Source organism: Silurus meridionalis, chromosome 24 (assembly GCF_014805685.1).
Source record: "Silurus meridionalis isolate SWU-2019-XX chromosome 24, ASM1480568v1, whole genome shotgun sequence".
Classification (NCBI taxonomy): Eukaryota; Metazoa; Chordata; class Actinopteri; order Siluriformes; family Siluridae; genus Silurus; species Silurus meridionalis.
This window is the reverse complement of record NC_060907.1, coordinates 13,039,920-13,054,329: the sequence shown is the minus strand read 5'-3', so window position 1 is coordinate 13,054,329 and position 14,410 is coordinate 13,039,920. Positions and strand designations below refer to the sequence as shown.

The window sequence follows — 14,410 nt, the reverse complement described above, 5'->3', positions numbered from 1 at the left end:
ATACGTGTGTCAATATTATACATACAAACTGTAACAATACAGTTAACCTTTAATAGCTAAACATGGAGATTGTATTTGGCCTCGTCGTTAGTCATTTTGTATAAAAGCATCTGACAGCTAAATAAATGTAACTGCATTTCTTATTTCTGCCACTCTGAACCACATCAATGTGTAATTCAGAACCTGCTCTTCACTTTACATAATAGCTGGTATGGATGCCATGGTTAGAATACAGTTATTAAAGGTTTTGGCATCATTAAATTATAAATTAGGCCACGGTTCAGTTCATGCATTTTTATTTTTTTGCATTGGCATTTCCTGTGAATAACATGTCATAGTCTAAAAGACTTAAAATACCACAAATTGAAATAACAAGGTGGGAGAAAAAAAAAGAAAGAAAAGTTATATTTAAAAAAAAATCTTTTAAAAGATCTATTAAAAATTTACTTTACATTTTCAAAAATCTAAAATGGCCTTTAAGAACTATTAGAACATTGGGACAATACACTTAATTTCGATTTATTATCAAGTGTTAAAAGAATGATTCCATATTTTAGCAGGTAGCACTTCTGCCTTACAGCTTCCGGACTCAGTTCCGGGCTTGGACTGTTTTAAGTGAGTCAGTGAGTTTCTGTGCATGTTCTTATCATGCCCACTTAAATAAATAAAATGAAATAGAGTGGACAACAGCCAAGTATTGAAAAAAATATTGATTCCTGATAAAAAGGCACAAGAAACATTTGTAGCCCAATTTGCTAGAAAACATCCTGACTAGGATTTGAAACTCTTCAAGAAAGTATTAGCAAAGCCAGAGAAAGCCTAAAAAAGCTAAAAATGGCAAACTATTAAGTGAAAACATGTCTGTCTGTATTCTCTGTTCATTCTCTGAGTTTTGTTCTCTGTAAGCAGTTACCCCTGGCTGAGTGCACGTTCAAGAGTCTGTTCCCTATTTTTAACCCCCTACCCAGCTACAGCAAGCAAACACACACACACACACACACACACACACACACACACACACACACACAAAGCAACAGTTCCTGCCAGTAGCTAGTCATGGAGCTGAGACAGTGGCAGATTAAATCAACCTGAGGGCTGATCCGCTGTCAGAGTGATTACACATTCTCTCTGTATCTCTCTTTCTTGCTCTCTTTCTCTGTCGTCTGCTTAATCACAGCTGTGACTGGCTATCTTTCGCAGCTTCCTGCCAGAAGCTCAGATTGACTCCTGCCACCTTCATCCATATCACTGACTCTATTGAAATCCATTCAAGAGAAATGTTGAACAAGTGTGTGGACAATGAACTTGACATTTTTGCTATTCCTTGAGGAAACAACATAATGAGAACAAACAACTCTGCTTGCTTACCTTAATGAACTCGCCTTAGTGTTCTCCAACACCAAACAGATTGTGTGTTTTATTTAACAAGGACGTAAATAAAGATCTTGAAAACTGTTGATATTTTTTTGGTCCTTTAGGGCTTTAGTTCTTGTCATCAACCGAATTCTATGGAAGTAACTGCTGACATTAAATGTTGTGTTATTCATTCTCAGGAAAATAAGGACATACTAAAATGTACCTTGAACCTTTTCATCGCATCTTTCCCAAATGTGATAATCTGTATTTTTCCCTGAAAACCTACACATAGCAGAACCTTTTGGACTTAATGGTAAATGATTTGCACCTTTTTTTTTATCAGACAACAATGAAACCCAGAATGCACAACCATCCACTGAACAAATATATCCAATGTTGGAAAACATTTTGTAAAATTCAGCAATAAAATACTCATTAAGACAATGCCATCAAGAAAGACTGGGAGAATAAAAATATTTATGGCTTTTCTGGTTTATCTTGACCTTTAAAAAGGCGCTATGCACCTTATGCAGAACCTGTTGCTATATAATCGCTGTACATTTCCACAATAATGTAGAAATATGTCTTTGTAAATCATTGAGCAGTACCATTTCTCCCATCATGTTTATGACTTATGTAGATTTTATGAAAATATTTGTGACCAGAAATGTAAAAACTTTCTTTATATGCCTTTTTCAGGAAGTAGCTGACTGGTCTAATTAATACTCAGCTTCTAACTGGGGTAATGGCAGACTAAATCTGGGTCATGAAATGATATTAAATATGACAAGGTTTTCTAGGAGAATGCTGAGCTGTCCTTTTTAAATGGCTTACAGTGTGTCAAAATGCCACAACATGCAAAGGGAAAACAATCGTATTAGCCCTTTAAGATATTAAAAACTATGGTCTGTCCAAAAGTTTGTAACTATTGCTTGAAGATGCCTTTATATATATATATATATATATATATATATATATATATATATATATATATATATATATATATATATCTTTCCATTTACATGGCACAGCATTACACGAAAGATAAGATGTGAAAGTGAAGGTTAGCCTGGGCCTATTGATTCCAATTGTTTTAGAATGAAAATTTGGGACTTTCATATTCATGTGTGAATGTTTCGGTAGCAGGCAGCTGTATAGTATGTGTTTGCTTTCAGCATATCTAGTGAAACTCATCCACATGTCTACACAAGCCCTGAAAAACCTTGGTATTCAATTCAAGAGAACGAGTCATTCATGTACCGGTGTAAATCATGTCATATGCACAATGTGTTTTTGTCATGCACAGCATCCTGCATTCATTCATTCTCAGTGGCTTTGTTCTTCAATATAAAGAACACTGGGCATGAGGTAAGGTGGGGTAAGGGGTACACCCCAGATGAGATGCCAGCCAATCAATACCCATCAGCTAAGAAAAGCCTTATTCTGTTTTCTATACTCTCAATTCTTGCTATGGAAAAATATATATATACAAATACACAATTCTCCACCTCTTCCTGTGAAGATCTTCCACTGGCATGTACTTGCCTAGAGTATGTGGACACAAAGTATGTGCTTGGCAAACATCCCATTTGATCCACACAAATGTGGTTTCCTTAAACCATGCCCATTAATATGGGATTAGTTCCCCCTTTCTTTTTATAGCAGACTCTACACTTCTGGGAAGGTTTTCCACTAGATTTTGAAGCAAGGGTGAGGGGATTTGTTTGTTAAGCCACAAGAGAGCTCATGCACTGACACCACACCAGAAGGCTTGGCATAAATTTACTGTTCAGAGTTTTGTGCAGGCCACTAAAGTATCTTCTACCCCGGTCTTTGGAAGGCATGTCATGGCACTCACTTGTGCACAAGAGCATTGTCATGCTGGTTACTTAGCTCTATTATAGTGAAATCATCATGCTACAGCATACAGTGACATTCTAGATAATTTTGTGCATCTAATTTTAAAGCAGCCACTTGAATTATCAGTATGTCTACATATACTGTAAATCTAATTTAATCATGGTAACTGAAAGGAAAGAGTTGAACACTTTTTGCTTTCTTCTTCTTCTTTCGGCTTCTCCCATTAGGGGTCGCCACAGCGGATCATCCTTCCTTATACCCCTGTCCTCTACATCTGCCTCTTTCAACCCAACTACCTGCATGTCTTTCCTTACCACAACCATAAACCTCCTTCTTGGTCTTCCTCTTTTCCTCCTTCCTGGTGGCTCCATCCTCAGCATTCTTCTACCGATATACCCCATGTCCCTCCTCTAAACATGTCCAAACCATCTCAATCTCGCCGCTCTCACCTTGTCTCCAAAACATCCTACATGCACTGTCCCTCTTAATAACTGAGTATTTTTCCACATGGGCAAAAAAGCAAAAAAATATTCTGTATTCTTTTATTTCATCACAAAAACTTATCTCTCTCTCTCTTTCTCTCTCTCTCTCTCTCATGTACAAATGCTTAAAAATCAACAATGTTTCTAGAGCCAGGATGATAGCCTGCAATTAGGCTAAGCTAAACTGCTGCTATTAAGCTAACGATGTCTTAATTCGGTATCTGATAGTAAACATAGATTATTTGCACACGCAGAAACTTCACACTTTTCAATTTCAGGACCATGAACAGCGAATCTCTCTATCTCTCTCTCTCTCTCTCTCTCTCTCTCACTCTCACTATATATATATATATATATATATATATATATATATATATATATATATATATATATATATATACTCAGGAATATCTTATTTATCCAGCGGGTCAGTGACACAGCGCAGCACGTCAGCCACTCATTCAGCAATTTACCTGCTTCATTTGAAAGGCGCTGCGTCTCTCATCAGGAGTAAATGTTTGACCATGACTAATAAGACTCAGGAGCAACAACAAGAACATCATCATTCCATTATCAGCGCAGCCATCTTCGGCCTCGGCTTTTTTTTTTTACCTCGTCGTTGGTAGTGACAGTGTTTTGGCTGTTGAACCTTACCGGCGAGTTTTTGCGTGTGGTTAAGAGGCGCGCGTGTGGAGTGAGTGATGTGCAAACAAAGACCATAAGGGGAGGGGAAGCTCTTCTAGCAGATTAGCCGCGGGGAAGCACCGGTGCCCTATTTAGTGTTATTGAAATGTACTCAAACGTGGAGTGGTGCGGATGTGAGCGAGCACCTGGCCTGTAAAAAAAATCCTTATCCTCTCCACACAGGCTTGAACAGAGCACACATACACAAACACACACTCACACAGACACACACACTGACTAAAAGATCTGCTTTGAAGCTGCTGGTGCACTGACACAGTAACCTTGGCCAGCTGCAACCTGATGCGCTAGAACACCGTGTTTTTGTGTACCCTCTGAATGCAACAGGCAAAAAGAACTGAAATTCCTTAAAGATTCAAAGAATGCTCGATGCAGGGCCTCTCCAGCCATAGCGCTTCTATGATCCCGAGGTGAAGCGTATATTACGCATAGACTCCATAATCGTGCAAAAAAGGCAAATCAGTAACATCTGGACTTTTTATTGCATACCAAAAAAAAAGAGGCGCCCGGGAGAAACCGTCGTCAGTTACTATGACGACCAGAGTCGAAAACCCCGAGCAAAATCGAAGAATGTACCGTTTGCGTCTCCCCTACCTTGCACTCATCCATGCACGTTCGCACCGAGTACGCGTCCGTCTCGTAGCGCTCGGTCATGATCTCGAACTCCTCATATTTCTCCTGAGCGTGCAGGTCGTAGCGCTGGTACGCCTGCACGCACAGGCTGCACCTGGACGGGTCGCCGCTCGCGAGCGCATCCACGCTGCAGTTCAAGTCGTCCGGGTTCGTCGAGCCGTACAGCAAATCCATTAGTGAGTAGGCGTTGCAAAACGAGAGGTACAAGTCGTTCGGGTTCACGTCTGGCCCCGAGAGGCCCGCACACAGGTGGTCCGCGTCGGCGAACGTGAAGCAGCTCCTGGACGCGCCGTCCGCGCGGCACGTTTCCAGTCTCCACGCCGGCTGACTGGAGTTTCCGAGGGAAATGGCGTCTCGAGCCGAAGCGATTCTCCTCGTCTCCTCGTCTCGGCTCCGGGTGAGATTGGCCTCGGCGCAGAAGCGCGGCCGGTCAGAGAGCAGCGCGGCAAAGACGACGAGCGACGCCAAGGAGAGCCGCCATCGTTGCGCCCGCTCGGAGTCTGCGGACTGTTGCTCGTTCTCGCGAGGTGCAAGCCGGTGCGTTAAGCCGTCATCTCTCTGCCGAGGCTTGCGAGCGCCGCTGGTCATATTTCGGACGAGCGCAGCACCGGCCGACTCCACCGTGGCGGCTTCTTTTCTGCCACTATGGTCATTTGACGTTGAGGTCCGCCTCGCGCGTCCGTTTTTCCCCCTTTCGGTACCTTCACTTCCCCTCCGTGACACTGAACGGCGGCTTCCCTCCGCGATGATCTGCGATAATCAGTTAGTCCATCTGGGGGACGATGGGGTTATTATTACTGCGTGCATCGTCGAAGGCCCGCTCGAGAGGGCGAGAAAGAACAAGAAGTAGAAGAAGGAGAAGAAGAAGAGGCGGTCGCGTGCGCAGCAACATGGTCTCGTCGCTCTTTCGTTTGTTTGTGTCACGCGCTCCGCTCCCGCGCTTGGCGCAGAGCCGCCGCGGTGCGCACGGGCCGCTGGCTCCGGTTCCGGGGTTTCTGGCTGGAAGCGCAGGGACTCGATCCGGCGCTTCCGCGTCTGCACGAGGTGGCCTCTTCCCCCTCGACGTCCGCCGCACTCATCTTGCTCTGACGTTTACGTCGCGCGCCACCGCCGCCGCCGCGCGCGCGCGCTTCCGAACGCTTCTAGAGAGCGCGAGCGTTTTACGTCATCCTCAACGCTACGAGCTGGTTATAAGGCACAGCTGAAAAAAAAACAAAAAAACCCGGGTGTCGAATTCACACACCGATACTGCTGAACCAACAGCTTAGCGTTTGTCTGAGTACAGGTATACCCAAAAGCTCACTGTAGCTGTTCCTTCAGCACTTCACGTGTTCATGCAGCACTGTAGGGGTCCATTCGGCATGCAGGTTTTATCCACAACTATAGGTATGCATTCAACTCTTTTAGGGTTCGTGCCACACTGAAGGTTCATTCAACACTGTGGTGTGCATTCAACACTGTAGGGGTTTATGATGTACTGAAGGTTTATTCAACACTGTAGGTGTGCATTCAGCATGTAGGTTTTATTCAACACCAGGTGTGCGTATAACACAGTAGGGGTTCATGCAGCAATGTAGGTGATAATTCAACACTGTGGGGGTTGAAATGTGAAGGTGTTTATTCACTGAAATTGACACTGAAGTTCATTTAACACTGTAGGGGTTCATTCAGCAATGTAGGTTTTATTCAAAACGAAATGTTTTATTTAACACTAAAGGTTAATTTAAACACTAAGTGTTATAGTGGGAAAATGCATCTTTCTATGTTTCTACTTTGTTTTTTACTTTTTTAGTGTACTTTTTTAGAATTATGTGTTAGTGTCTCTAGATGCCCTCACATGCCTTTCAGCTGAGTTATAAGATACTGCGGTCATGCGCAGTGAGGTGACGCAGAAGCTGTTTTACTTTGTTAACCATAGAGAATGCTTGAATAACCAATCAGCATGTACCGTTTTCCTGCAAAGCTTGAAGATTATAAAACGAAGCTGTAACCAGAGCTCAGGGCTCCTTCTGTCTGCCGATGTTCTGAGGGGACAGGGATGCTCACTTTCTCAAGAAGTACAAAATAAACCTTTGTTCATGCTTTTACTTATTGAGTGCTGAGTGTTAAGACTTGTTTTTCAAAACTACTGTTGGTCATTCAAGACTCTTGATGTTCACTGCAGATATTCAGCAAATAAGTTGTCTATTCTAAAGACACCTAAATGTGTTGATCATTTAGCACATTGTGTTCATTGAAGACTTGTGTTTATTCAACAATGCACATTTACATCCACCATTGTAGATGTTTATAGACATAAACTATTAATGAACAACATGATCAATAAACTTCAGACTAAGGTTGATTGGCACCTACATTACAGAATTAAGCATTATATACAGTATACCCAATACTATAGGTGTTGGCTCAGTGTTCAAATAACATGCATACATGCTCACACACACACACACACACACACACACACACACACACACACACACACACACACACTCATATTGTCATAGGAAAAACATAGAATATCCAAACATATTTTGCACTACTTTGGGAGATGCTAGAAGATCCCCACTCTCTGAAAAACATGTCTGGCAGCAACAACCATCACATTATGACATCTGATATGAACATTAACTGAAGCTCATGACCTGTCTTTGCATGATTTTATGCACTATGATGCTTCCACATGATTAGTGGACTGGATAATTGCAGGGATACAGATGTTCCTTTTAAAGTGGTTAGTGTATATGCATGCAAACAGGGTACAGGGTAATGGTGCTTTAACATTAATGTTTAAATGCCCTTGTAATAGCATTGTAGTGTTAGAATAATCAATACATGTACACACTAAGACTTAAAGGATTTTACTTTATGGTATGTAATTGTTTTGTATAATCGTACGATGTGTATTCGACTTTTTAGTTATAATAGAAGACTACTTTGTCTCACATAAAGTCTTCGAAAGGTCGAGCCAAAGCACTGGGCAGATACTCTGCTGTCAGTTCTTGTTTTTCTATTTTGTCTCACAGTGGACAGCCATATGGTATAGTGTGAACTTTCTCTCACTTTCATACTGCGCACAATCACATAGACACACCTGTACAGACACACAGACACACACACACACACACACACACACACACACATATATATAGTATATACTGTATATTTACATACTGTATATAGTATAGGACAATATAGAACAATAAAGAACAATAAATTACACTCTAGTTGTATTCTTTCTAATAGAACGTAGGCTGGTTATTGTAGAGGAACTAATTTAAACAATTAAAACAAAACAATTATCACAAGATCTTACTATTCAGTTTAAGTTCATTTTTCAGTAACTGCTTTATCTTTTTTAGGATTGAGGTGAATTCAGAGAATATTCTGGGACCATTAAAAAAATTATCTGGACTGAACACCGTGCATACACAATCATTCACAAATAAGGACAATTTTGATAATCAAAATATCAAAAGTTAATTGAAATTGTACCATTCCTCATGACAGCAGACCAAAAGCTTGGCATGCAGCATTTGATAGTTGTCTGACTGGTTGACTATGGTGAGACATCTCATTGCTTTAAAAATGGACATAAAGGCCAATTATGAGAAAAAGTTGTTTAGTCATTTCAATTCAGCTTTCACAATACAATCAGAGCATAGCAAATTGGGAACACTTTTTGCCACAGCACTGTTCTGATAATCAGCATTCACCAAAGTTGTGTGCTTGGTCAGCTGCTCTTTGTATTTTGGAGACATGACTCTTGACTGTTGTGCTGGTGAGCGTAGGTCAAGCCACATCACCAAGCTTGTTTTTTCAGAACACAAGACCCCACAGGGTCTTTCAATGTACATTCCTGAGGCAAATGCTTCCCTTTAAATATCCATTTATTTGAGCACTCCATGCTTTATCCTATTGTACAGTTTGTTTTGTTACATTCAAAGTTTGCTGGAATGTAGAAACTTGCATTTAAGAATGCATCTACAAATATAAGATCATTGTGAATGGCTCCTCCTACTCTTCTCACAAAAACACAAGCAGAAGTCATAGATAAAGGAGGTTGCTTAGACTAGTTGACTAATTAACTAGTAATTTAAACAAACTTTCTTTCGGCTTCTCCCGTTAGGGGTCGCCACAGCGGATTCTCCGCACGTTTGATTTGGCACATGTTTTACGCTGGATGCCTTTCCTAATTTAGGCACTGAAGAGTGGCTGGGGATGGTTCCTGACCGGGGATCGAACCCGGGTCGCAGCGGTGAGAGCGCTGCATCTTAACCACTAGACCACCAGAGGACCCAAGGCAAACCATCAGAAAATGGCAGACAAAAGAAAGTAGGCAAAATGTACTTTGCTAGTATTTCAGGCAATTGTACAGTCAACTGTGCAAGTATCACATTGAACTTTTTTTTTTATTCCAATCCCACCCAATCATGACCGGATGCCTCCTTTTGTTTTTCATTGTCCTTTATAAATATATTTCAAATTGGCATAACATCTTTGCAATCATTATCATTATAAGCTCTTAGTGTGAAAGAACATTCAAAGCCACTATTCAAAGTCACTCAACAAATGTCTTGGTGGAAAACCTGTAAAACCTTAAAAACACTAAAACTTGAGATGACTGAAATTGATTTATAGCTTTTGTATGGCTGTAAAAGTGTGAAGTGTGTTTTGACAATCATTCTTATAGTTTGTGAACATTTAGCTGCACTCATAAAACTGATAATATCTGTCTGGGAAACCATGAAAAAAACATAACTTGTTGACACCCTTTTTTAAAAATTACTCATCCACTAATGAAAACAAAAAGTTGTAAATCCCCTTCTTCCAAAAATCTAATCCACAATCAAAAACAGCACTTTCTAACTCATATCAGCATATCTTTTTAAGGTCACTGATCATGTCTGCAAGAATAAATCAGGGAATTTTGTAGGAATGGCTGGATAGATTTCTTGCATATCTTCTATTACTGGAAACTAAGTCCTCTGATCTGATGAAACTAAGATCAACTTGTTTGGCTCAGATGGTGTCCAGCATGTGTGGCAACGCCCTGGTGAGGAGTACCAAGAAAATTGTGCCTTGCCTACAGTCAATCATGGTGGTGGTTGCATCATGGTCTGAGGCATTGAGGGAAACATGGATTTCAACCTGTACTGTGACATTTTAAAGCAGAACATGATGCCCTTCCTTCAGAAACTAAGCTGATTGACTGTTTTTTAACATTATAACAACCCCAAACACAACGCCAAGATGGCAACTGCCTTGCTGAGGGAGCTGAAGGTGAAGGTAATAGAGTGGCCAAGTATGTCTCCAGACCTGAATATTATTGAGCACCAGTGGTCATCCTTAAGCAGAAGGTGAAGCGCCATGTGTCTAACATCTAGCAGTTCCGTGATGTCATTATGGAGGAATGGAAGAGGATCCCAGCAACAACCTGTGCAGCTTTGGTGAATTCCATGCCCAGGAGGATTAAGGCAGTGCTAAATAACACTGGTGCTCACACAAAATATTGACAATTTGGACACAGTTTTGACATGTTTACTGAGGGTGTACTCAATTTTGTTGCCAGTTGTTCAGATAATAATGGTTGTTATTTTTAGCAGACAGTAAATCTGTACTGCTATACAAGCTGCACATTGACTACTCTAAAGCAAAAATGGCAAAAGTACACACATCCTCCACTCAAGAAGAAGTACAGATACTTATGTTTTAAAAGACTCTGGTAAAACATGAAGAACTGACTACAATTTTTTACTCAGTTAAAGTAAAGAAGTATGAGCTCTGACATGTACTTAAGTAAAAAGTAGTCATTACTACTACCTGATTTAGTGTCATGCTGATAACTGGACCTCACATCATATTAATATATTAATACAGCGAATTTTTAATTTTGTTAAATAATGAATGTATCCAGGCTGAACATCCACCATATTAAACACAAGCAGAGAAAAGATGATGACTTCTGCCTTGCTTATTGTTAGCTTCGTAAACTAGCCTACATCTGTGGTGTGTGTGAGAGAAAGAAAATTATACACCAGTGATAGGTTGAAAAAAACCGCACAATGACAAAGTTAGGTTGAAAATAGGAAAATAGGTTGAAGGGCTGACAATGAGAAGAAAAAATATTGACATGTCACCAAATATATTACAACCTGTAATGAGCATGTTTTGAAAATGTAAGAAGTAGAAAGTACAGATATTTGTGTAAAAAAAACCCGGATACTTAATACTTGAATACTGCAATGAAGTATTTGTACTTCGTTACTTCCCACCTCTGCTCTAAAGCATATACAATTTGAGAACATTTAATAAAATGTTTGCTGAATTGTGAGGGGCGTACTTTCTTTTGTGAGACACTGTATATTATACATCTATATGAGTCTTCATGTGATTTTTAAACTGAAACTAAAGGATAATCAGGGGTATTTTTGCCTTTTTGTACTATTACATAATATACCAGGCATACTGTGGTTTTAGAAGATCCTAGGGAGTTGCATGACATTTGAAGCAGGAGAGAGAGAAAGAGAAAGAGAGAGAGAGAGAGAGAGAGAGAGAGAGAGAGAGAAAGAGAAAGAGAGAATAAAATATTACAGTTTTCTGCTGCATGAATCTGTGCCTTTAAAAATGCCATGTAGATTTTGGCCTAGATCGTTAAATGAGCTTGTGTGTGTGTGTGTGTGTGTGTGTGTGTGTGTGTGTGTGTGTGTGTGTGTGTGTCTGTGTGTGTCTGTGTGTGTCTGTGTGCATATGAAGCTGCCCAACTTTATTAAAAACTAAAAAGAGCTGAACAAAAGAAAGACATGGAGACATTATATTCTTGCTATTGCATGACTGTTTCATCATGTCCTCATCTTGAGATATTGCATATCTTTGTTAACATTTTTAAGGTAGAGATTCAGAAGATTGATGTGTTTTTGTCTATATGAATTAACTGCTGCTTAACTGTAAGAATGTCTAATTGGTCGTTAAATTAATTTATACATTTATTGACCTTATCAGATATCGCAATATTATTACAGAAAAAGACCTTGGTAATATACAATAGATGAGCACTTTTTGACTAACTAAAGTGAACATTACACAGATGATAAAACCTTTCTTAGGTCTTTTGTCACAAAATGGTAGACCTTATTATTTCACTCAGTCAGAAATGTGAGGATATGTGTGTGTGGGGACATCTATGCGATGTGCCTTTTACGGGTGTAAAATGATAAAGAGCAGTAGATATTACATGCCTGTGGGTCAATGAAAAATTTATGTCATAAAGGTGACCTGTACCTTTTTTGGTTGAGAATACCAAACAGGATTATTGGATGCCCTATTGCATACATATTTTAGCTCTTCACTTCAGGGAGATTTCACTTCAAATGCAACAGCAAATCCAATCTAATCTACTTGTATACACACAATTGTGCAACCAGGAGCACACCATGGATGGCACTGCTTACATTATAATGCAAAATACTGCAAGATAAGGTTCAATCTAGCTTAAGAATGACTGGGAGATACAACATTATGCTCTATATTTTAAGTGCTGAGATCACAATATATTTGATTGTGATTGATATATATATATATATATATATATATATATATATATATATATATATATATATATATCACAATCCAGTTACATTTAATCTGTACCTATTATGTTGCCATTTTTTCTAAAGAAATTAACCTTTAGATACAGTATGTCATACATATTTAATACTCAACTGTTTCAAAATAGATTTTCTATTATAAATTTGTCTGCGTATATGTTTTTTCATTGTGCATGTTATTATTTTTTGGTCTGTACACATTTAATAGTATAAGTTTATATGAGAAATCTATGCCAAATGAATATCTGTGCTCATATGACTATATTTTTACATATAAAACTTTTTCAGTACACAAGCACTGTACACTTCATTAAAAAAAGTCTGTATATGCCAATCATGAAGCAGCAGTGAAATACAGTTTATTGCCATTCTGTTATCTTCTAAGTTTAACATGACATGTATACGCTGCAGTAAAACATGTATACTCCATGACAAGACGTGTGTTTCACAGTTAAAATGCACATTGTAGAAAGACGTATAATCACCTTACACAATACGTAGGAGTTAAAATCGTGTAAGACACTCCTAAACATTGATTATCCCACTTAATCTTATGCTGTTATTATTATCATACACTATTATATATTAATGTTTAATAGAGCATTCATATTTGATAAATCTATGTTTTTACTAGTCAAAAGATGCAGCCTGGTCCAGCTTATAACAATACAACAAACTATTCAGGCTGCTAAATTACATGTCAATACTAAGAAATCACATTTAAACATCAACTGTGGAAAGACAGAAAAAAGACTGAGAGCAAATGTGAAGATGAAAGTGGGTCATCTGTTCATTATGATCTTGTTACAAAGGCCACACCACTTCCATTATAGGCCATATCATTTCCATTCTCCAAAATATGCTGAAATATCAGAGTTGAACAAAACACTAGCTTGCATGCATGAAATAATCAAATTATGTGTCTGGGATACAGTGGCGTCTCACCCTTGGGAACCATATAGATCAGCTGTTCAACAAATGTTTCCAAATTTCACATTCACTAACTCTATACGTTTGAAATTCTATTGAAATTCTTTTTATTATGACTATATAAAAATGTTGCTTTATAACAGATATATGCTAATGTTTCAATTATTTGCTTACCTTGAACTTGTGAGACAGCATATTCACTTTAGTCCCATGTTATTCTTGTACTTAGTGGCAAGAAATGGCAACTACAACAAGCGCTTTTAGAGGCCACTGGGGCAGGAATAATGCTGCCCCATAGTTGCTTTATGAATTTTCACAGTAGATGAGCAGCAGTGGAGAGGACAGTTATTCACAGGGTTGCCAGGGTTGGTATTTTTCAAACATACTGTGCCAGTTCAAAAGAAGTTTATGTCAGTATAGCAAATATAGAATTTAATATTTTACATTTCTGCACAAAGGCAAAGTGTCACTACAGATATTGTATCTATGATGTCTCTTATTTCCTCACATAAAGGCTAAGAAAAAAAAAAAAAAAAGTGTCTCACTTACCAATGCCCATAGATTTCGGCTAGTTTCAGATCTTGGGTGTGCTTCTTGAAAAGTAGTCTTTGAGGACAGATTATTTTGTTCAAAATCAGGAACACTCAGGTATGTTGAATGATTGATGATGCAGAGCAAAAAATAAAATTCAGTGAAAAGCAGTCAAATAACTCTTTGGCTGCACATATGGAGAGAAAACCATGTGCGAACACTACGCAGCTCGTATCCAAAATTCTGGGACAGCAACTAGATGAATTTTTATCGAGGGCACAAGCACAATGTGCTACATTACAAGCTTTTTAT

General features: G+C 39.0%; 1 protein-coding gene across 1 annotated transcript in view; it reads right to left on the bottom strand.

Moving 5' to 3' along the window:
* The window catches only part of nalf1 (NALCN channel auxiliary factor 1), an 85,911-nt gene extending 78,810 nt beyond the window's left edge, over positions 1-7,101 (bottom strand). The window contains exon 1 of the mRNA XM_046838248.1: positions 4,995-7,101. Within this exon, the coding sequence (XP_046694204.1) occupies positions 4,995-5,621 (627 nt within the window). The 5' untranslated portion in view covers positions 5,622-7,101. The remainder of the gene's footprint in view (positions 1-4,994) is intronic.
* Between the last annotated feature and the right edge of the window lie 7,309 nt (positions 7,102-14,410).